This window comes from Trichophyton benhamiae (genome assembly GCF_000151125.1).
Source record: "Trichophyton benhamiae CBS 112371 chromosome Unknown contix01456_5.r1.exp, whole genome shotgun sequence".
Lineage (NCBI taxonomy): Eukaryota > Fungi > Ascomycota > Eurotiomycetes > Onygenales > Arthrodermataceae > Trichophyton > Trichophyton benhamiae.
In genome coordinates, this window is record NW_003315080.1 from 109,091 (window position 1) to 131,915 (window position 22,825).

The window sequence follows — 22,825 nt, forward strand, 5'->3', positions numbered from 1 at the left end:
TTCTTTGCAATGGCCTAGTGGCCGAAGCTGCATTCAGATACGGCCTCCAACGCCTGATGAGATTCTGCTGCCCGCTATGCAAGCTAGCTAGGCTTCGAATATAAGCCATCTGTCTCAAGGTATCGTCATAGGTGGCATCTCGATAATTTCACAGATAGTCCAGGTTCTTCCATTTAAACTTCTTGTTGGCTCGTTCCGGAGCACGGTTTTCAAATTGGTTCCCATGTATCTCGAAAACAAAATTTTTCGCCTCAAAGCCCGTCCGAGCCTCTGTATTAGGATCAGAGGGGGGAGGTATCTCAAATCTGAATATTGTATGTTCCTTTGGAATAGCTAAATCGCGGTAAAACCAAGTTAGCTAAATTCCACCTTCAGCATACAATGGGCGGGCAGAAGGATAGAGGGACTATACTCTTCACTTCATTTTTCTCCGTAATCAGTACAAACGCAAATTTCGTATCTCTGACAACAATCCCCCTCAGGCCAACGCGGCTCACGCACCGGCTACGCACCACTTGGATGTCTGCGCCATGGAAATCAGCACTTGCCAGTTTGCTTCCGTGGCTCGCAGCGCTTATTCGATTGCTTTTCTCCATGGCCGGAGTTGGCGTTTTTCCTGTTGAATCTGAAGTTGACCGCGGAACCAGATCTAGGACTTGCCACATATACTCAGTCCACAGCTGATTCAAGCCCTTGAATATCTCATATTTCATTTCTTCTTTGGGTAATTTGTGGACTTCTAGGTCTCTCTTCTCACGCGCGGAAAGAGGTTTTGGCTTTTGCTTGCGTAAAAAATATTCCTTCTTCCGTATACGCTGCATCCGGCGCCGTGATCGATTATCGGATGGAGTAGGAGACGTTGGGCGCAAGAAGAGAGGCCGATGTTTGACCTTGTCCGCGAAAAGCTGCTCTGCGGTCTCCGGTGGATGGGCTCGTTCCAGGAGCTGGTGTGCCATATGTACTTGAGCCATGGTCCCTGGCTTGTAGAGTATTTTCCCTGAGTGCCTTTCTCGCGTCGTTTATTATTTCCGGTAGCTGGTACTTGTCTTCATACGGCTTTTGGGTATTTTTTTTGACCACGGCGTTGATTTCTGGCGCCAGTTGGTAACCAACAGTGGCAAAAGCTGTTCAGATCGCTGACAATTTTTAATCACTTAGGAGCAAGAAATCCCTAAGTATAGGAAAGACGAAATTGTTCTCTTTTGGGGAACGAGAGCGTTCGTTTGGAAATAATATAATTACTGTGAAATTTGTACAGGGCTGTTGATTGAGCGAGGAGCGGAAAAACGATGTCTGAAGATCAAGGTTCCACCGCTCGAAAAGTAAAAAACAACTAAAACACAACTTCAACTCCAAACATCCCCGCTCAGAAGACAGACAACACAGCCAATATTTGGGGGATAATGAGAATTCCAACACTACAAGGGCTGAAAGCCTAGAGACACCCTTTGTTAAGGCGTGGAATCTATAAAGTTGCATTTCCAAAGAGTCAGGGTGCTTCGTGGAACCTCCAACACGGCAAAGACAATGGACGGGCATCATGGTTTGTCCGTAAAGCCTGAAAGCGAGAACTATGAGTAGACGAGGCGGTTGGTAAATCATGCCTAAACACAATTTGAGGACTCTCGGCTCAATATGGTGGCTTCTCCTTATCTAAAGTTGAGATCAACGGTACATACCCAGATTATCCCTCTGCTCGTATGATTCGATTATCCACGAATAAAGCAGATCTGTTTACCTTGAACCAATATCCGGATGGAAGACACGAGATGGTTTCTTATGTTACTCCAAGAGCCGGGTTGATGCACAGAGTTTAAGATTTCATTGCACTCTAATTAATTCCTTTTTATTCTTTGGCCATCAAGGACAACGGGTTAAAGCAGGATATCGGAACGAAGACAGGAAAAGCAACATCATAACAAACAGCAAGGTCAATATACAAGAAGGGGAATCATCGTTTTATCACCATATTCAGTTTACAAGAGGCCAATCCAGGCACCGAGAGCAACCACGCCAGCGAGAACAGCACTGCCCTTGAGGCCGGCAGCAGCACCGGGGGAGGCAGTTGGGGTGCTGCTATGGCTGCCAGAGCCGGTGGCGCTGGGGATGCTTCCGCTGGGAATGAGGGTGGCATCTGGGGTACTCTGGGTGTTGCTGGAGTCAGAGCCGGAGGTAGAGCTGGGGTGGGAGCTGGAGTGGCCGCCAGTGGGAGTTGGAGCGGAGGTAGTGCCGGAGGAGGAGCCAGAGGAAGAGGCAGAAGAAGAAGAAGAGCCACCAGAGCCACCAGAGCCACCGAGGGTGCCTCCCTTGACCTGGGTTGGCGAACCGCTCTGGGGAACGATCTTGGCTCGGTCCTTGTAGTCGGCCTGGTTGTCTCCAGAGGACCTGATATTGCAACATATTAGCCGGATACCCATTATTTCCATGCCTTTCAATTTATATGATGAAGGTGAAACTTACGGCTCGTTGATGACGAGACTCATTCCGTTCTGGCAGTGCTTAGCAACGGAGCAGTAGATCCATTTGGTCTTGTCATCGTGGATTGGGACGGTGAAGGTGACGCCCTTGCCCTTCTCGACGGTGTCGACAACACCGGACCAGATGCTCTCTCCCTGAATTGGCATGCATGGGCTGTCGTATCTGCCCAAGGTAACGTCGTGGTGGCCCATGACGAAGTGGAAGACGACCTCATCTCCAGCCTTGGCCTTGATGTTGTCTGGGACGAACTTGAGGCCGCCCTGGCCGACCATGACGTCGATAGTTTCGGCGGCAGCAACGCCGGCGAGAGCGACAGCGCTCAGGACAGACTTGGTAGCAACCATTGTGATGATATCTGTACGGAATCCGGGACCGTGAAGTGCTTTGAGAGGCGTGCAGGTAAGTGTATAGCTGCAAATGCTAGGTAGCTAAGATGTCTTTGGAGGAACAGTCGCCGCGGCCGAGGGAGCTTCTCTTTATATAGAAGAGCCACGACCTTAATTTACTTTTTTTTCCTTCTGCCTTCCACAGCTGGCCCCCTATATTAGTTCCTTTTCTATTATGTAGTGGAATATGCCTATTCACTTCCCCAAATACAAGAAAGTGACTGTGAAACCCATGCTGCCGCAAGTTTTCTTTTCTTTTCTAACGCCGTGTACGGAGTATACGTATTTTCCTCTCCAGGGCCCAATAATACTAAGCCGGGGTCAAAGTTCACCGGCTGGCCCCTAGCTCGCTAGATAGAAAAACGGGCAAATGGGAAGAAAGAAGGCGAGAGCTGCGGGCAGAGGAGCTGGAGAGAAGCCTATGGGATGTCCCCAGACAGACCAGCATCGGGTGTGGATATTGTGGACAAACAAGCAAGCAAGCCTCCTCTTCCATTATTCGTTATCGACCAGTGATCTCACGCATCGGACAGGGACAGCATCTCGCAAAACAGCCCGTCTGGATCGGTACAGGGCGGTTAGGAAGGGCGCAATCAAGAGCAGACATGGGCCATCCTTGCTGCATTGGCTCCTGTCCCATCTTTACCTTTGATATGCTCTAGCCGGAGGATATGTCATCCAATATCAAGCTCTCCCCCCTGGATGGTTTCGCAGACATTTCGAACTGACGAGCGCTGCATCTTCCCAGTTACAAGCTCCTCGACTCAGCAGACATGTTACAGGCGCTGCCTGACTGCCTCTCCCTTGCAGAGAGGGGGGCTGGCTATCCCAGATCGACGCTTGGTTTTACAGGGCCTGGGGATCGACAACGTAAGGGGCCTGCTGGCGCTGCTGTCCCAGCACCAGTGCTTAACGAAAGTAAAGTCTGGGGTACGAGGGACAGTCAAGGCACTCCATGCAGTTCTTCAGCCAACCTTAACTGCGCATTTGATAGACCAGCAAGCGAGGAGAAGATGGATAGCCAAAGTCAAATAGAGAGAGCATGCGTAAGCTCTGCGGACAGCCGAATCACCAACAGGCATCCGGCCTGCCTCTGAACCAACGGGGTCTCAAAGGAGCCAGCAGGAGGCTAAAGCAGGCGTTGGAATCATTTCCAGGCTGACAAACGAACCACGGCCTGGATTAATTGGAACGAGGTCAAGCAGAAAATTTAGCGCCCGGTTTCAGGCCTTGCAAGAGCCTGTGAACCTTGATATTTCTCGAACACCACATGGGGGCTCCATGGTTCTTGTCATTGTGGAGGATCCAGCGATGGGCTGACGGGGCTGGCTCGCTGGCAGATGGCTGTGCTGGCTTCCCTTCTCATGCCTCATGCACTGTGACTTGGACAAGCACATACTTACATACATACATGGCTGGCGGCGTCTCGGTTAGCCGTACCCATCAAGCCAAAAAAGAACCCCAGGAAATCGGGCTGCCTCCTTTACGAAACGACGGCAGCCGGGGTCGGAGATTCATGTCTGAGCCCCTTATTCATCGTCACGGCAGACCCCGTATTGGCCGATGTGCCACAGCATGGAGTATCGATTGGACACTTTGACATCCCGAGGACCATGAAACCTCAACCTGCCTTAGTTATATGCGAGTTTGATTCCTCAAACGTACCACTGGTAGCACCTTTAAGCCAGGCCGTCCATCTGTCAGGGTCTCACCGCAGCCCATCCACTGTGGCACGTAACGCTCCTTGTCACTTTTTTGGGGGAATATCGGTTGGCTCGCTGCTGTATAACTATACGAGCCATGCCTGCCAGTCTTAATTTTATACGCAGGCAAAATTCCTGCTATCCAAAGGGAAAACGACCTTGATTTCGCAGAGAAACCTCTCGCCCGATAGTTTGTTATCCAACAGAAGACCGTCCTCATATCTTGGTCGTTATTCCCCCCTAATGAAACACAGGCACAGGATGATCGAGCAGCCACTCCCGCCTTTGAATGTCAACGATGTTCCATTCCAATGCAGTCAATCCTTTCGATCGATTCTCTAGAATATTTGTGACCAAGACAGCCAGCGAAAGAGGCTTCGAAGTGGCTCATCAGAGCATCAACGAGCCACAGTGCAAAAGAAGCCAAATATCGACAAGGTGAAGAAGCGGGCTCTAGTGGACTCGTCTATATATACGGCTGTCCTGGGAAACTGGTTCGAACGGCTCTGTCCAACCAAGTTCGCAAGGTAACTGTGGAAACGGACCGACGGAACCAAACTGCAGCGGCTGAACGTACCAGGAACCAGCTGTAGAGCCCCAGCAGCCACTCGACATCTAAGAACACTTGCGATCCTGTCGGGAGTTCCAAGACCGGCAAATACATGCGAATATTGAACCAATATTGCATCAAAATGTTATACTGCAAATGCCATGTTCAAGTCCAGCCCAGAAATCCAAAAGTTGCACCAACTAACTAGTTATGAGCTACATCTGGCTATCAATTATTGAACAAAAAGACTGATTCAAAATATCATCAAAATATGGTTAAACAGAAGGCCTCGAGCAGCAGCGAAATCTGTTCCTGAGGTGCCAATGCCGGCTCCTTTGGCTCGAATACTCCCCCGTCTCACCTCCGGCTGTCTCTGTATCACCCACGTAACTAACCAATAAACTAACCAGCGACGAACCGAGTAGGCTGTAGAACTTAACCATCCCCTCCATGCCTCTGCTTCGCTTAGAAAGATGTCCTTCTTATATTGCAGCGTCTCGCATCGTCTCATGCGGCCTCTCATCACGTGGAGTTGGCTTGCTCTCTGGCTGTTCAAATAACTAACGGCAGACATCGCCAGCTGCAAGAGTCAGACCAAAAGGGGTGATTCGATGATAAACCAGACTGGCGAGTTGCTTGTCTGACTAGCTGCTGCCAATACCTGTGTAATGACTGCATCAGGGATGAAAGTGACAGGCAAGAGAGGCCAGGCCCCCTAACTAACTATTTCTCCTGCCTCAAAAAGTCGAGCTGTCAGCAGGCTATACAGCTTCATCCTGTCCCTAACCGCTCACGGCTTCCCGTGGATCGCATAGCAGCATACGGAGTTTTCCGTAACACTCCATCAAATGGCTTCCATACTTGACTCGACAGGTCACCAGAGACAATGCAGACTTCCCCTGAGACCGGCGGGGAGGAGTCGGAGTTCAGAGAAGAGAACGTATCTCCATGATGACATCATGTATATCATCGCCGACCATCTTGGCCCGAAGGACCTTCTCAGCTATATACGTGCGATTCCTTCGATAGCTCATCTCCTGACGAAGAAGCAAATCAACCGCCGGGACCGTGATGGCTCTTCTCTGCTACACCTTGTTGTGTCAGAGCGAGACATCCAGATTGCAAGCATAATTGTTACAAGCTCCATTGATCCGAATGTGCCGGACGGAGAGAGGGCCACTGCGTTCAGCCTTGCCGTCAATCTGGGGTACGAAGACATGGTCAAGCTGTTCCTAGGGTGCAAGCAGCTCGATGTTAACGCCGTAGATAACCAAGGCTTCACAGCGTTGATGGTTGCCGTGCATAAGGGGTATACCGGTATAGTCGACCTTCTCCTGCAGAGAGAAGATATAGATTTCAACGTACGGAGCGAGAAGGGAGACACTGCGCTTGTGATTGCGATAGGAAAGGACAACAGCAGCATAGCCAGGGCTCTTCTTGCTAGGGAAGACCTTGACGCCAGCTTCCCCGGCCACCGGCCTGCATTTCGTGCAATATACCATCCCGATGCATCTCGTTTGAGGCTCCTACTTGACCGCAAGGAGATTGATATCAACTGCACGACTGAAACCGGCAGGACAATGCTCATGCAGGCAGTGGAATTCGGACATTTCGAAGTAGTCAAATTACTTCTGGAGCGAGATGATCTCAATGTCAATGCCGCAGACAATGCTGGGGACACCGCTTTGATTATTGCATCGTTTCGCGGGTTTAACCGCATAGCTTCCTTGCTAATGGAACGAAAAGAGCTTGATATGAACTTCCAAGTCCATGATGGCACAGCTCTCATGCACGCCGCACGAACGGGATTTGGTGACCTCGTCTACGTCTTGCTTAACCGGCCAGATGCTGACATCAATATACAAGACCACCGTGGTCGAACGGCTCTTATGTTCGCAGCGCGTGACGACATGGGCTATACAACCTCTGACAATGCCGCGGAAGTTCTACTGGCACGGGAAGACACCGACGTCAATATAAGAGACAGTCGAGGCCGGACGGCTCTCATGCTCGCGGTGGAAGCCGGGCAGAGACGTAACGTTGATTGCTTACTGAGGAGAGCCGACATCGACGTTGACATACAGGATGCAAACGGGGCTACGGTTTTGACTTACGCTACTACCGGGGAACACGAAGTTATCAGAGAAATGGTCCAGAATTATGTTGAGGCTAAGCAAACCATGCGATTCTTGACGGCAGAAGGGAGTAGCAACCTTATTTGTAGCTGAAGTTGCGGGAGGTTGGAGCATTCTGCATACCCGTCGGTGCGTGAAACTGTTGACTGATCGATATCTTCGGAGTGCATATAGAGATAAGTACCTAGGTAAGAATCAAACTGTCTCCTCTGGTCCAGCTTATTCTCAAAGTCTCCAATCGGGCGTTTCACATTTGGTTCCCGATTTCCGATACCCACTACAAACGTGGCACGTTCGTTCTATTAAGGACCGGATTCCACAATAGCCGCATGTAAACAGCCAGTCTTCTGCACACCATCTGGTCGAATGGGGATTCAAGGAATGGAAAACTGTTTATCGTGTATCGGATGTCAAGGACAGCGGCTAAAACGCCCGATGCCAGTCACCGCTTCAACGGGAGAGCTGTCTGTCAAGGGGAGGTTAAAACTTACGGCCCACGTAGCTGAAAAGACTACGGTTCGAAGAGCCCAACGCCTAAGTGCCGTCTTTGTTCGATATCGAAATCAACACATAGTAGTGTCAGATAACAAATGGAGTCAGGAAGCTCGTCGGGAGTATGGAATGCAAAAGTGATCTACTGTAACACAGATTCTCCATGGAGAGGGGCAGCGCTGGACGGTAGTTATGTACGGGCACTCTGTCTGTTTATCCCAGCAATTGACTTACGGCCTAGCCGTCTCTCAATGGAGTGCTAGATAGTAGATAATAGATAGTAGCAATGTTCTTTAGGACCGGCGTACAGCCCTGGCTGGGCGAAAACAAAGGCAGCAATATCCGCGCCAAGTACCGCCATGCATGGGATTTCCCCCGTCTCTCCAGGAAGCAAGACGGTCCAGAGTCACGGCGATCCGTAACCCCGGTCTTATCCATGCGTCAAATCATATGAAGAACGGACAATCATGACCTTAATTGGAATGGCGTGTGAAGAATCATGCCCAATCTGGGCTGCTTTTGGAGGACTCACCCGAGTATCAGACTTGTTCGGAAAACGCTACAGCAATGCTTATGGTAGCTCTATATTCAGATAGCGCTGGCAGCATTTTCGTATATATAGAATATATATGTAGTTATGCAAAGAAGTGGGGATTCGTAGGGGAGCGCAAGCTGCCATCCACTGCCCCCTATAGCACGTTTGCAGGGAGGTGGATCACAAGCAGAGGGATTTCCCGGAGTCCATGCACAAAATTGCAGGGTTAAGGAATGCACCTTGAACGCAGGCAATTGAACGCCGGGTCAGTTGCTGTAGCTCAACCGGTTTAAAATCTCTCAACTCCCTCCCTCCCGCCAACTGTCTTTGAGGAGTGACTGGTTGCCCTCGACAGTACCACATTCGTTTTCAATTTTTCTTTCATTTTCAGGCACTATGGATATAAAACCGGGAGTTTTGCAGCATAGGCCGGAGGGCGAGCTTGTGGTGGACGATGATGCTATCGAGTTCCTTGAAGATTGTGAACATCGAGAAAGGCAGCTTATTCGACGGATAGATTGGCGATTGCTGCCTATCATTGGTGCGCTGTATGCCATCTCCCTCATTGACAGAACCAATGTACGACCCTCCCTCTTGTCCAAATGTGAATCCAGGAAGCAAAGCTCACACAATTCACTAGATTTCGAGCGCCCGTATAGCGGGGTTGGACAAAGAGTTGAAACTGTATATTGATTCACGGTACTCCGTCGTTCTGCTAGTGTTTTTCATTCCGTATTTCATCTTTGAGGTACGCCAATAACCACCCTGCACTTTAACTGAAGGCTTTCACTGACGATGTGAATATAGCTCCCGTCAAATCTGCTTTTGCGAAAAGTTGGCAGCGCCACATGGCTGGCCGGTATTTCACTTGCCTGGGGGTCGATTATGCTGGCATCGGTAGGCGCTTCTAGGTCTAGATATGAAAATGGGCGTGAAGATTGATAACGTTCCTGCTAGGGCTTCGTTCACGACTATCCAGCTTTGGTTGCGTGTCGATTCTTCCTTGGCTTTTTTGAGGCCGGTAAGCTCAACAAGTATGTAGGTGGTATGTCCTGTTGACTAACATGGAGAGCAGGATTATTCCCAGGATGTGTTTATCTTGTCTCATGTTGGTATGTGAGATATGAAGTCCAGACCAGGTATGCACATTCTTCTCCTTTACAGGATATCAGTGGCGCTACTGACCCTTGGGAATGAAAGGCTGGCCATTTTCTACCTTATCTCGGTCCTCGCTAGCGGCTTTTCAAGTATCCTGTCCTTTGGGCTCATTCAAATGGAGGGTGTTGCAGGCTTCCATGGATGGAGGTGGATCTTTGTAGGTTCCCCAGGTCTCACCATGCGGCTAAGAGCACATCAAGATTAATCATGGAACATAGATCGTTGAAGGAGCCATGACTCAGGCCATCGCGATAGCAGCTTATTTCATTATCATAGATTTTCCCGACAAGGCCTCAAAGACAGGATTCCTTTCATCAAACGAGGCGAAATACATCTCACACCGACTGGAGAAAGACAGAGCTGACTCGGTCCCTGATCCGCTCACTCTTGTTAAGCTGAGGATCCATTTGGCAGACTGGAAGCTGTGGACATTGTAATTCATCCCGCGGTTGATTTTTCTTTTTTCCTTGGAGGTTGACGCAGAGGCTGATGAATATGTGTATAGTTCGACGATGTTCCTGGCAACCACAGTTCCAGCGTAAGTGCCCCATACACAGGGAAGGAATTCAACAACATTGAAAATGGAGACTAATCTGGGTAACAAGATATGCTTTGACATATTTTGCCCCTATTATCATCCGGGTAAGTAAGATCATATACTCTCCAACACTTTGTTTCGCACATGCTAACTTGTGTGGGGTGGCAAGGCTATGGGGTATTCTCCAGCCATAACTAGCCTTCTCACAGCGCCTCCGACGATATTTGCCTGCGTTGTAGCGATGGCACTGTCCTGGGTGGCCGACAAGTACCGCATGCGAGCACCCATCATCGCCGTCCAAGCCATCATTTGTATCATGGGTCTGATGATAACAGCATATCACCCAAACAACAACGTTCGTTACTTCGGCTTCTTCCTTGGAGCAGCTGGCTGCCAAGGAAATATCCCAGCCATCCTCGCTTACCAGTCAAACAATATCCGGTTCCAGTCCAAACGAGCTGTGGGCAGTGCCTTGCAGATTGGATTCGGCGCCCTCGGGGGTATCATTGCTTCGACAGTGTTCAGACAGCAAGACGCGCCTAGATACGTACCTGGTCTCTGGGTGACGACCGCCTTCCAGCTGTTCATCTTGGTGGCTGTGGCATGCACGACACTCATCTTCTGGAAGAGAAACAACGAGGTCGAAGAGGGGAGAGCAAGGAGGCCCATCGAGGGACTGGAAGGATTTAAATACACCCTCTAGAGGGTTTCCATTGGTATTTTTGCTAAATAATCTCAGTAGTAATATAGCTAATCTTCCTGCATGAAATACTTATATCGGGTTTAATTAAGCTCTTGCGTCTTTTCTGGTTCTCCTTCCAATTAGACTTTACCACGTGATTATAGTACCGTACCGGTACCTGAAACGGCTACTGATACAGTTACCGTTACAATTACCGTAATTACCAAACCAAAGTCAAAAAGAAAGAAAGAAAAAAAGTAAATAAACATCGACTTTTTGTTTTTTTCGCTTCTTTTTGGGCACCAAAAGCAAAAGCACACTGCACAGCAGAGCACGAAAGTAAGAGGCGAAGGAAGCAAACAAGAAGGAAAACAGAGGGAAAAAGGAAGGAAAGCCAAATATAAGAAAAGAAAAAGCCCCCAGAAGCCCTCCCCGACACTGAGGTAACCAGCGGTATCGCGTTCCGTGGGCCGCACAGCAGGCATCTCTGGGGAGGTACATATATTTACCTATATACGCCACGGTTCCACCAGGTCGTGAAGGTGAGGCCTGACAAGAGCAGGCAGTTCGTTCAATCTCTGGCTAGTAACTCAGTATCCAAACTAACCTCCACCAGAAACGAAGCTATACATAGCGCGGCGCATATATTTTTCTATCTGCCTTCCAGCTTACCTGCCTATATCAAAGGCAGATATCACTACTTGCTATCAAGGGTTCAGCAAATCGTTTAACTCTACGCCATCTGACCCGAGTCATGTCAGGCGGGAATGAAGAGAGTACGGAGTAAACAAGACTTTCTTTCTCGACCGATAAGAAGGAACGAAAAGATAAAAAAGCTCGTGGTCCAACGAGATTTTTGGTGTTGCATTTGCCATTCACAGTATGATGCAGGCAAGAGGCGAAGGGCGAAAGGCAATGGATTCCCATGACCATGGAATGAAGTCATGAAGAGGAGAAAAAAAAAAAAAAAGAGCATGGGGTTCGACGATAAGGGTTCACTGACGAAAGAAATAAAATGGGGGAATTGGAATGCCTCGGGAGAAGATTCTCTCCCCGTTCCGTCACTTTGGGACTGGAGCTGGAACGCAGATGCAGCGTGGACGAAACGGGGTAACGGATCCCGCCTGGTCTTGCCTTGAGGTGCCACGGACGGTAAGTAAGGTGACGGAGCAACAGCCCAGAAGAGGCCATTGACACAGGGATGGGGTAGTCGTTCTTGGTGGATGCGTTCCCAACCAGGAGATAAAGGGCTCTATCCTGGTCTATATCAGAATAATGTTCGGAAGACAGGGGGTGCAGAGTCGGGACCGAACTGAGTTTGTTCTTCCATTTCGTTTCTGCCTGTCTTCTTCTGCATGACGATACGAAGCCCGGGTGCGTTTAATTTTATGCATCGTTCGGTTTCATCGAACAATGTGGATTATGGATGAGTTCTCAAGTCGGCCAGCTGCCTGAGAGAAGGAGCCAGGCCCGAGTTTTAGGTGGACACAACTCATAACTTCCTCACTAACTAGCTGTTGATGCAGGATATGAGGCATACTTGACATATATTAGCACCGATGCATTATGGGCTGCTTGCATCCAGGCGCGTGGGGAGGCAGTTATCAATCCCTCCGCTCTGTCTTGGTGAAAGTGCTACACGTGTTACTACTGACGGCCCTGGTCCGGCCGAACTTGATAGAGTACCACCGTGATACTACGCTGGCTGGGACCAAGAGATCTAATTACGTATCCCCCTCCCCCATCTCCCTCCCTCCCCACTCTCTGTGCCCGGCGGCTGATCGAGACGAGATGAGATGGGAGGCAAGGAGGATGAGTGATCGCAAAATACCCTTAAATCCTGAAGAAGCTTAAACTGAACCAGCCAACCAGGCCGTAACTAACAGGGCCCTTTTACCGCCCGACGAAAATCAGGACCAGAATCGCCAGCCTACCAGATCAAGAAGAGAAGTAAGTAACCAGTTCTGTTTGGCGATGTCCTTGGGCATGGAACGAACGTCAGGGGGATCAAATCCCTTACTTTTTATCCCCATGGCCAACCAGAAAGCGCCAATGCGGGAGCAAAGGCCAGCGGAGCCCATCGACGGACGAGCCCAGGGGGGTCGATTGGATGGATGGTGTAATAATTATTATACTTATTCTCTCTTTCTCGCTGCTCCCGCAACAACTACCGACTGCATGTCCTCCCCCTGCCGCTTTTCTCCATAGCGGCGGTTGATGACTGGCCGAATTATCGTCGCTGGGTTGGCTGTGGGGAAAGCACACACTATATACATGGGTCCGGCCAAGTCAAGTACATGCTTCTGGCTGTTTCTGGCCATCATACTGGAACAGACTCTGAGAGGATGGGCGAGTGAACATGCAGACGCAGATGCGTTGCATAGTACTAATACTTGAGGGGGGGGGCTGAGTATAAGCAGGGGTGAAGGTATAGTCAAGGAGCGTTGGCATGGACTTGCTATAATCGGCGAGGGGAAAAGGGGTGGTTATTATTTAGTCTACAGCGAGGCAAAACGTACGATAGATAGATGATGTGCATATATTAAATGCAGAAGCAATAGACGGAGATTAAATTCTGTTCCTTGTTTTTTAGTTGCTTGTCTAGTCTGTCTGTTTTTCTGTGTATTGCTGTAAAAGTAGCAGGTAGTAGTAAAGTTGAAGTAGTAGTAGTAAGTGGTTAGTATCAAGGATGAGCGAGGGTATACATCAATACACGGAACAACAGGATGCTTATCAATCTTTTGCGGGATCGTTAAGGATGTGTGAAGCAAAGGCCAGTCGGGCGGAATGCAAGGCGACTAAAAAGGAGGCAAGTGAAGAGAAGTCAAAAGGTAATGATAATGGTAAAAAAAAGGGGCAAGCATCAAAGTCGTAAAACCGTCATGTAGTAAATCGAATATAGCAGCTAGCTAGGCAGGTCAACGTCAGGGTAGAAGCAGAAGCAGAGAGGTAAGGAAAGCAAGAGATGGCACAACAGGTCGTTCATTGTATGTGATGGCGAAGAGAGCTTTATTTATTTTTTATTTTTTTGATATAGTCGATCTAGGAAGAGACGTCTATGAGCGCCAGCTTCTCCTCGACCCGCCGAAGAATCTCCGGATCAGGTTCTGGCTTGATCTTCTTAGGCCTGTTTCATCGTTAGAAAGAAGCTCTCAAAGTGAAAAAGTAAAAGGTAAAAAAATTAAAAAAAGAGGAATCAAGAGAAGACGTACGGATCTCGAATGCAGTCGCCGCACCGCTCGTGGTGGCACTGGAGACATATCTTCTCTCCTCCCGTGAACATGGAAGAGCACTCATGGCATGTCCATCGAACGCGCCGACGGGGCTTCCTCCAGACGCGTTCCTGTGGCTCGAATGGCGGCTCGGCATCGCCTGGATATCCATCGGGATACTTGTCCATCTTCGCCCTAGAAGAGGTTGTTAGCGTTTGCAAGACTAAGCGGTGGCCAGGCCGTAAGAGAGGCAAAGACATACGGGTCTCTGGGGCATTTCTTGCACCGGAGATGGTGGCATTTCAGACACTCGGTGGCAGCTCCTTCGAATAACGTATTGCAGACATGGCAGGTTCGCCGCACACGCTGGCGAACAGGCTTGCGCACAAGGTCCTGTCCGCCCGTCCGGCTGGGAATGGTCAAGATAATCTTCTCAGGGCAAGTTTTTCGTCCCTCCTCCCTTGCACGGTCGCGAGTGCCACCTGCACTCGCAGTACCACCACCGGCAGCAGCAGGGGCAGTAGCAGCGCCCGTTGTCGCAGTTGGTGTTGGTGTTATAGTGTTGTTGTTGTTGTTGTTGGCGGTGGTGGCAGCGGTTGTTGCAGCTGTGTTTGTAGTACCGGCACCCGCAACGGTGTTACTGCTGGCAACGTTAACGATCTTCTTCTGGGTCCGCTCCCTCTTGGGCTCGGATGAAGCTGTCTCTGACTTTGAAGGTGGGTAGCGGAAGCACTTCTTGCATCGGGTATGTTCACACTTGACGCAGACCTTGTCAGCGCCAAATGTAGCCAGACAGCGGTGACAGTTGCGACGAACACGCATACGAATGGGCTTCTCGACTCGTTCGACCTGGTTCAGGCTGTTGCCGGCAGAGATGTTGTTGGTGAGGCCGTTGGTCGTAGGGTGAGAGGTAGGCCCGGCCGGAGAGGAAGTGAGGCCAGTAGCAGGGCCGGTGATCCATTCGCCTGGTTCGAGGGTGAGGCCATACTTAGCGAAGAGGGCGCGGGCGCGCTCCTCCTGCATCGAGGTCCACTGACGAGGAGCTGGCGGTGGTTGAGCTTGACCCTGACCTTGACCTGGAGCCGGAGATGCTGTTGCTGGGTCTGTGGTGAGGTCTGCGTCTGCGGGAGCAGCGGCTCTAGGACGAGCAGCCAGCTGTGGTCTGCAGCCAGTATATATATTAGTATCACCAAGTACGTAGACAGATAGATAAGAAAGAAGAAGGAGGGAGACTGACCTCCTGTCCATGTCTACAGCTCTGCGAGGCCCCTTGAGGACGGTCTTCATGCGCTGGATGTACTTGGAGAGGGTATCCTCCTTCTCCTTGTCGCCGCCGGGCTTCCCTGGGTCCCTGGAGTCTGCCATGGCCGCCGACGAGAGCAGTAACAACGGCTGGTGCGTTGGTCAGCGAGCAGCAGCCAGGGTGAATGAATCAGGAGGAGGACGGAGTATGGTCGAGATAGACGAGAGCAAGGGTGTTTTATAAGAGAGAGAGAGACACCAGCGGCCAACGCAACCCCCCAGAACTGCGCAGAGGAAAAGCGAGCACAGCCAATGAGGCTATCGAGCGTGGTTCCAACGCCGGGCGAGCTGAGCGATGGAAGGCCCCGAAACCGTGGAGTTGGGAATGGGAGCGTACGGGGTGAAGAAAGACAAGGACGGCCAGGGAGTGCTTTTCTTTTTCTCCTTCTCTTCGTCCTCTGCTGCTGCGGCTTCTCCTTTTTCGCTGCTGGAGGTGGTGATGGTGATGGCGATGGACGGCGGTTGGAGTGTCGGAGAGTGAAGAAAAGAGCCTCTTTGTACGGGCGGCTTTTTTTTTTTTCGCTGGTTCTCGAGCGATGCGTGAATAAACAGGGCCAAAGTCGCTCACTGCAGGGCAAGACTTAACCCGAGAGACTGCGAGAGAGCCTTGCTGCGAGAGACCGGCCAGAGAGTGAGAGTCTGCACCGAGCAGGGAGAGAGGGAGATGCAAGAAGAAGCAGAAGCAGCAGCAGAAGAAGAAAAGCATCAACGCTTTCGACTCCCTGCGTGCTCTCTGGCTCTCTGGCTTTCTGGCTGCTGCTGCTGCTGGCTGCATCTGCGTCTTCCTCCTCCTCCGTCCCATCGCCCGCTAGCTTGGGCGGTTCCACCGTTTCGCCTCTCGCTTCTGGCACCCTTGGCACCTGCTGCTGCTGCTGCCATATCACGATGGAGTCTCTGTCCAGCGCTCATTTCGCTCGCTCTCACTCGGCTCTCGCTTCTTCCTCGCGCTCTGTTTACTTTCTCTCCCATCTCGTCTCCCATTCCACCCTTTGCTTGCTCTGTCTTGTCTCCTCCATCGTCCTCGCCGTCTTCTTCCCGTCGCCTGCAAAATCTCACTTTATCTACTTTTATCTTTTCTCTCGAACCCAACTGGCTGGTCGTCCCGTTACTGTATTACGATTACCGTACCGGTCTCCACTTTACAGGCCCGTCGGTATCGCGACCCACCCGCTGCTTTTATCTCAGCATGACTCAGCGACCAGCGGCGGCCACCCCAGCACGCCCAGCCGTCCCGCCGGCCAACCACGCCGCGCCAAACCCACCCTTAAAGCAGCCAGCAGAAAAGGCGCATGCGCAGGGATCCCTCAGTCCCGACTCGGCGGCGCGCTGCCTAGTTCTCCCGCCCGCTCGCTCGTCTCGCTCACTTGCCTCTCACTAGCACCGTCACTCACTCCGTCACTTATGCACCCACCATACCCCCTCTGCTGGTGCTCGTCGCACGACCTTCCTTGCCCCCCCTGCCAGTCTCATGTTCCACAATGCGCTGGCACTCTTCTCTCGCTTTTCTCCCGGGTTTTGACTCTGCTGCGGCCCCTTCTCGCTGTCTCTCGCTCTCACTGGCTACCCACTGCTGCCTGCTTATGTAAAACCCAAACCACCGGGACCGGCCTTGGCAACCTCCCGGCCGTAACTTACCACTAAACCTTAAAGTGGAGTCCCGTGACGCTAAAAAGAAGAAGTTGATACACACCTAAACAGCCAGACAGAGAGGAACTGTAAGGAAAACAAGAGTTATCAGAAAGTGAGGATAGAGAACTTAGCGGACGCCACGAGTTCAGTTGCCGGCCGACCGCTACTTCGGAGCACAGTTGCCTGTGGGTCGGGTATGGGGCCCATGCAGCTTGATAGACACTACTGACATCTCCATCCATCCCCGTCTTCTCCCCTGACCATGGCTCTGGTACTCTCTCCTTATGCACGGAGTAGACGGGAGTTTCACCGGATCTGACACAGAGAATTTTTTTGGATAGAGAAGTTATTTAGTTTATACTTTGGAGAGCTATGACATGGCTGCCTAATAACGGGGTCTTGCTACCCATAGTTGCTAACCTTCTAGATACTCAAAACTCTCGGGTAAAGTGAAGGATTGTTTATACAAGTGGACTGCTTGTTAGTTCCACGTACATAAATAATAATATACAGATATTCGAATATAGTCAACGAATGCTATGTCAAAACAACGATTCTAGTCGAGAGTATCCTTCGTAGTGTCCTCATCCGTACAGCACCACTTCTTCGGTCGTTGCTTGGGCGGCTTCTTCGCATTCATGTCCACCTTATCAAACCGTTGGGCCAAAAGGGGGGAGCTCCTCCATTGGCGGCAGAGAGAGGACCTTATTTTATCTTTGGCACTAAGAACCACCGAATACCGAAAAGCCATTTCAACTAGCGGCGACAGATCGTGAGACGCACAGATTCCGTACGACTGGCTGCGTTCCTGTTTCTTGGTAAGGAGATTTTCCAAGCCAGCCTTGGAATCCGTTGAGAATCGCCGTTACCGTTTCGCCGCTAAAATAGGGAGCATGGTTCAATGCGAGAAGCCTCCCAAATCCAAAACCGCCTTGCCTTCAGGCGTAGATCACATCTAGGTATTCAGAGGTCGCTTCAATAGAAGAAAGTATTGCTTCGGCTTGAAGTATCAGAGAAGTCGAGGGTTCCAAGTTACTCCCTTGAACACTGTCTACAGCGGCGTGCCCTGTTTGCTTTCCATTTACCGGCTGAAGTAGGGGGTCGAGATATCGATCCCGTCTCTTTTTGACTTAAGAAGCATATAGAAGGAGTGACTACCTGCCTTTCTTCTTCTTGTTGCCCGTTGAGTATTTCGCTGCAAGAGCTTGGAGTTTAGTTTGACCAAGGATATATGAGATGTCATCCTCGTCTCGAAGTCTTAGTCCCCGCAAACTAATCAACGAGGCGAGCTGCTTGGCTAGCTTCTTCGGGGGTATATCAAAAAAGGCTTCAAAGATAGGTGCAAGATCATGGGCGGCGCACACCCTGAAGTCTCCACTCTCTACACGCTTCTTCATACGGCGATTCAATCGTTCATCCAGCGTGGACTCGATTTTCTGAGCAAGTGTCTCTGTCCCACCCTTACTCCCACTACTATTAGAGATAGTATTTTTAAGGATTTCGGCTTCCTCTTCGTTAAAATACGGTTTGCCCAGGTATGTGATGTCTACTATGCTGTCGAGCCGATCCCTTGCAGCGCTGTCTGTCCTGAAGTTACGAAGGTCATAGACATATACATGCAACCGATACCAGAGGGACCTCCGGGACCGTATATCGCCCACGCTGTAAGTCTGGGCTATTTTCTGGGTTTCCTCCATGGCGACTTTTCGGATTCGAAGCTGTAAACGTGTACGTAGAAAGGATGTAGAGCAGTGATGTCGGTATTTTTGACTGGACGGAGTGGGCGATATATAAAGAGCCGCCTTCGAGTGAATGACGTAATTAACTAACTAGCTTAACTAATCAGCCGCCTTGGCGCGTCTAAATAAATAAAATAATTCGCCTACTAATCATTGCTGAAGCGCGACTCTTCAAGCAATCGGCCTGAGATACACAGTTGAAACGGCAATTAGGACTGATATTCAACGACCAAAAGATCTCAGTTAAGCCTCACACGCTCGCTTGCCACTTACTTACTCCGTACTCTCACGTCATAGACGATAGTAATTAACTAACTAGATGGCTCCGCTCTTCCTGTCCTCTTTGCTTCTTCTGTACGGATACTCGAACTAACTACATAAAAAAGAAGGCCCGCAGCATCGCCGACCAGATCCTCAATTTTCGCCGGCAGCATGCAAGGTAGCCAAGGCCGAAGCAGGAGATGCGTTGATGCGATTGATGCCGATCAGTCCACCGTCACAGAGGATGGGCTATTTTTGATAATAATCAAGTCAAGATGCGATACCCGGCCCATTTCCTTCTTTCGGCCCTCCATGGACAGGGAGCGGTCCCATCGATCGATCGTCGTCCGTCTTGCCCTGCAGGCACCCTGGCTGTCGCAGGTTGGCGGTAACGATACGTATAGTTAACTATTATATAAAAAAAAATAAAACATGAAATTCAAGAACGATTTTTAACTAAATCCTCTTGCCAACGGGGGAGTGACTTTATGAAACGATTCAGCTTTTTGCTTCTTCCCAGGGACATGGACAGGGCTAGGTGTGTTTGTACGACACTCTCTCGTCGGTCTATCTGCCGGCCAGTCCACCGAGAGCATCGAGATAACCTGAGTACCCTCAGTAACTAGTGGTCGGTCGGGCTGGTTATTTCCGTTCACGGCTGACGCTTAACATGAGCCTTTCCTGTTGTCATTTGCGTCGTCTTGGACCGTCTTCCCTGGTTATATACAGCAGTTCACCTGACTAGGCAGGGAGGGACAGTTATTGTGACTGAAGCTTCTTCTCGATCTCGATGACGTCCGTCTCGTTCTCGACCTCTATCACCCGGTTCACCTCCGCCGCGCTCCTCATCAGCTCCACCGCACCGGCGTAGCTCATTCTCTGTGACGGATTGCAGTTCTCGGGCAGGTAGTAGAGCAGGACGTAGGGGACGGCGGGACGGCCAGCCTGCCCAGGTCAGCATACAGTAGTACCAATAATAATAATACCACCAGCGGTAACAGAATAAGATAGTTTATGGCGCAGGCTTACTATCGTCAGGGGATAGCTGAGCAGGATAAACCGGGGCGAAGAATCGGGAAGGTCGTCTGCCAGGTCTTCCATCTTCGAGTAGACTTCACCGTCGACCGGCCGGATCTCCTGGCTCTTTGCATCGATCATGTCTGTCTCTGTATCAGCCACGCTCTCTTCGCCAGGACCTCCTACGAGTCCTCAGCACAGGCACAGTGTCATTACATATCATCGCCTGGGGGTCTTTGGCCCTCGACGTTCCCAGACGGAACTTGCGCAGCTTCTCTGTCGTCTCGGGGGAGAACGAGTACAGGCGTGTGTCCGACTGGCCATGTTAGCTAGCTAGCCCGAGCAGGCACACTCAGCATCGAAAGTCACTGCATACCATGGCTGTTTATCGTCTTTTCGTTCGCCAGCTGTTGATCGTTGTGTCGAACGGATAATAACACCGCCAGCTCGCAGAACTGTTGTAAGATGTGGGGTGACGTTTTTTTTTGCCTTTTGGTCGCTCGTTATTTTTTCCTTTCTTCTCTCATCGCCCTTCTTTTCTTCTTCCTCAATCCCTACGCCAGCACTATTAACACCAACATCTATCTCCTTCTACAGCTAACATCGAACCGACAGGCTCATGTATAGTCGCATCGGCCAGGTGATCCGCCATCTCAGCCGTCCTCTGCCCAACTACGCCCACAGCTCTGCCGCAGCGTTCCCGTCCTCGTCCCTATCGCCAATGACATCATCGTCCACGCCGTCCGCAGCCTCATCGGCGACGGCACGCGAGAACTTCAGGAAGACCATCTGCACGGCGGCGTGTCTGATCATAGGCGATGAAGTGCTAGGCGGTAAGGTCTGTCTCGATTTCTCCTGGGTCTGACAATTCAATTGACCCAACTGTGCTGACTGATGGCCCGTAGACGGTTGATACGAACTCCCCGCACTTTGCGGAATATTGCTTCAAGCTCGGGATACAATTGAAGAGAGTGGAAGTCATCGCAGACGAAGAGAGCGAGATCATCGAGGCTGTCCGGCGCATGAGTGAGAAATACGACTTTGTCGTGACCAGCGGAGGCATCGGGCCAACGTACGTCTCACCACCGCGACCTCACTAACTAGTCTCTCTCTCTACAGACCACCTCACTTATGGAAGACAAGACAAGACTAACTTCCCCCAGACACGATGATATAACGTACCAATCGATAGCTCGTGCCTTCAACCTCCCGCTCGTTCTGCACGAACAGGCCTTCGAACGCATGCGCCGTCTCTCCAAGCCCCAACAGGCCGGCCCTAACTTCAATTGGGACACGCCCTCGGACGCCCTGACGGCACGATTGCGCATGGTCCAGCTGCCCACGGACAAAACCATTCCTCTCGAAGACCAGGCTCTCTTCATCGACGAGGAACTCTGGGTCCCCGTAACCGTGGTCAATGGGAACGTGTACATTCTTCCCGGCGTACCATCTTTATTCAAACGGTTGCTGGAAGGCCTCAAACCGATACTGCTGCCTCGCCTGGTTGATCCGGAGGGGAAAGGAATGCATAGGATACTCATATCTACCCCGCTGGTGGAAAGTTCGGTAGCGGCATATCTGACTGATCTTGCGGCGCGGGTCGAACCAAAGGGCGTCAAGGTAGGCAGTTACCCGCGCTGGGGCAAGCGAAGGAATACCGTTACCCTGGTGGGTGCGGACAGAGAGTACCTGGAAAGCCTTGTGCCGGAGGTCGAGAAGAATGTTGAGGGTAGGAGGGTACAGAGGGAGGACGAGGATGATCCTGAGGACGTAGAGGAGGAGACGGTATAGACTTACCACTGTTATATGTGGTATACATACTTTTTGGGTTATGTTTGATATATATATATATCTGATAGACGTCTAGACCGGTGGCGCATCTACAAGATCACTTATTGGCTTGCTAAGAGAGGGAGAGAGAGAGAAAATGGTGCAGGCATTCAGCTATTTTATATGTAAAAGGGAAAGAGAAACAAAGAAAGCAGCCTGGCAGTGAGCGGAGATGGAAGCGAGCAGAAGTATGATAGATAGATATGAGAGCGTAACTAGTGTAGAGACTGTATATAGGGATATCAAAACACGAAGTAAGACACAAAATGAGCAGCAAAGGAAAAGAAAAGCAAAGAAAAGAAAAGAAAAGAGAGCAAGATGGTATGGTACGGGAGGGGGATAAGTATACTCACAGCGAAAAAGTAAGGGTAGGTAAGATGTAGACAAGAATTTAAGAATGGCAGACGGTAAATAAGTAGTTATCTTCCCGGTTAAAGCTCGAGTGTCTTTTTTTTTTTTTAGAAGATGAGAGAGACAGAGCTGCCTGCGCATTCTCGTATATCACCGTGGTAGAGCAGGTTAGATAAGTAAGGTAGATTAAGGAGGTATGAAAAAGTAAGGAGAAGTAACAGAAAGGAGTATAAGAGAGATGAAATGAAATAGTAGTAATAAGATGAGATAAAAAAAAAAAAAGAGACAAGGAAATATAGAAATAGAATTAGAAAATAACAGACCGATCGATGGACAGTACTGACAGGAATGGTGTATATGGCATGGTGTGGTGTGGTGTGGTATAAAGTGGTATATGGAGGCATGGAACGCACGAACAGACGGACACAGGGGGCGCAATAGAGACACGAGGGAGGCTATCCAGGAGCAAGAAAGGAGATGAATGAGGGAGAAGGCAACAGATAACAAAAGAAATAAGAGCAAGGGGAGGGGGATATGGGGTGGTGGGAATAAACCAAAGTGCAAAGGCAAAGGGGGAATAGAAAAGGAAGATTATATCCATGAAATTCCAGATAGAACAAAAAGAAATGAAAAATGAAAAGTATCATCAAAAATGGTCAATCAACTGTGCAATCCTGGACCGATCGAGAAGGTTAAGAGACTGTGTTTTCGAGAGAGATGGACGTATTCGTGTGCCTTTTTCTCGGTTATCCTTGCGGCGGACGGTGAGAGGAGAAGGGGGGAGGGCCGAGGAGGCTCGGTTATATGTGCGACTCGTTCGAAAGACA

The 22,825-nt window shown here is 50.3% G+C and overlaps 10 protein-coding genes across 10 annotated transcripts; 4 read left to right on the forward strand and 6 right to left on the reverse strand.

Annotated features, from left to right (window-relative positions):
- Positions 1–148: 148 nt before the first annotated feature.
- Positions 149–971, reverse strand: ARB_03023 (uncharacterized protein; the record flags this gene model as incomplete). Its single annotated transcript, XM_003010276.1, has 2 exons — positions 149–358; positions 513–971. The coding sequence occupies 2 exons, from the start codon at positions 969–971 to the stop codon at positions 149–151; spliced, it is 669 nt and encodes a 222-aa protein (XP_003010322.1).
- Positions 972–1,976: 1,005 nt separating this feature from the next.
- On the reverse strand, positions 1,977–2,822 carry ARB_03024 (extracellular serine-rich protein; the record flags this gene model as incomplete). The annotated part of the gene is made up of 2 exons (XM_003010277.1): positions 1,977–2,385; positions 2,461–2,822. The coding sequence occupies 2 exons, from the start codon at positions 2,820–2,822 to the stop codon at positions 1,977–1,979; spliced, it is 771 nt and encodes a 256-aa protein (XP_003010323.1).
- Positions 2,823–6,076: 3,254 nt separating this feature from the next.
- On the forward strand, positions 6,077–7,345 carry ARB_03025 (F-box domain and ankyrin repeat protein; the record flags this gene model as incomplete). The annotated part of the gene is made up of 1 exon (XM_003010278.1): positions 6,077–7,345. One exon carries the CDS (start codon positions 6,077–6,079, stop codon positions 7,343–7,345), a length of 1,269 nt encoding a protein of 422 aa, XP_003010324.1.
- Positions 7,346–9,402: 2,057 nt separating this feature from the next.
- On the forward strand, positions 9,403–10,678 carry ARB_03026 (uncharacterized protein; the record flags this gene model as incomplete). The annotated part of the gene is made up of 4 exons (XM_003010279.1): positions 9,403–9,594; positions 9,656–9,870; positions 9,943–9,975; positions 10,174–10,678. The coding sequence occupies 4 exons, from the start codon at positions 9,403–9,405 to the stop codon at positions 10,676–10,678; spliced, it is 945 nt and encodes a 314-aa protein (XP_003010325.1).
- Positions 10,679–13,699: 3,021 nt separating this feature from the next.
- Positions 13,700–15,234, reverse strand: ARB_03027 (uncharacterized protein; the record flags this gene model as incomplete). Its single annotated transcript, XM_003010280.1, has 3 exons — positions 13,700–13,784; positions 13,870–14,064; positions 14,132–15,234. 3 exons carry the CDS (start codon positions 15,232–15,234, stop codon positions 13,700–13,702), a joined length of 1,383 nt encoding a protein of 460 aa, XP_003010326.1.
- Positions 15,235–15,466: 232 nt separating this feature from the next.
- On the forward strand, positions 15,467–15,652 carry ARB_03028 (uncharacterized protein; the record flags this gene model as incomplete). Its single annotated transcript, XM_003010281.1, has 1 exon — positions 15,467–15,652. One exon carries the CDS (start codon positions 15,467–15,469, stop codon positions 15,650–15,652), a length of 186 nt encoding a protein of 61 aa, XP_003010327.1.
- Positions 15,653–15,752: 100 nt separating this feature from the next.
- Positions 15,753–16,187, reverse strand: ARB_03029 (uncharacterized protein; the record flags this gene model as incomplete). The annotated part of the gene is made up of 2 exons (XM_003010282.1): positions 15,753–16,065; positions 16,129–16,187. The coding sequence occupies 2 exons, from the start codon at positions 16,185–16,187 to the stop codon at positions 15,753–15,755; spliced, it is 372 nt and encodes a 123-aa protein (XP_003010328.1).
- A 1,767-nt stretch (positions 16,188–17,954) lies between these two features.
- Positions 17,955–18,497, reverse strand: ARB_03030 (uncharacterized protein; the record flags this gene model as incomplete). Its single annotated transcript, XM_003010283.1, has 1 exon — positions 17,955–18,497. One exon carries the CDS (start codon positions 18,495–18,497, stop codon positions 17,955–17,957), a length of 543 nt encoding a protein of 180 aa, XP_003010329.1.
- A 1,653-nt stretch (positions 18,498–20,150) lies between these two features.
- On the reverse strand, positions 20,151–20,606 carry ARB_03031 (uncharacterized protein; the record flags this gene model as incomplete). The annotated part of the gene is made up of 2 exons (XM_003010284.1): positions 20,151–20,382; positions 20,500–20,606. The coding sequence occupies 2 exons, from the start codon at positions 20,604–20,606 to the stop codon at positions 20,151–20,153; spliced, it is 339 nt and encodes a 112-aa protein (XP_003010330.1).
- Positions 20,607–20,948: 342 nt separating this feature from the next.
- On the forward strand, positions 20,949–22,174 carry ARB_03032 (uncharacterized protein; the record flags this gene model as incomplete). Its single annotated transcript, XM_003010285.1, has 4 exons — positions 20,949–21,602; positions 21,685–21,809; positions 21,885–21,973; positions 22,110–22,174. The coding sequence occupies 4 exons, from the start codon at positions 20,949–20,951 to the stop codon at positions 22,172–22,174; spliced, it is 933 nt and encodes a 310-aa protein (XP_003010331.1).
- Positions 22,175–22,825: the final 651 nt, after the last annotated feature.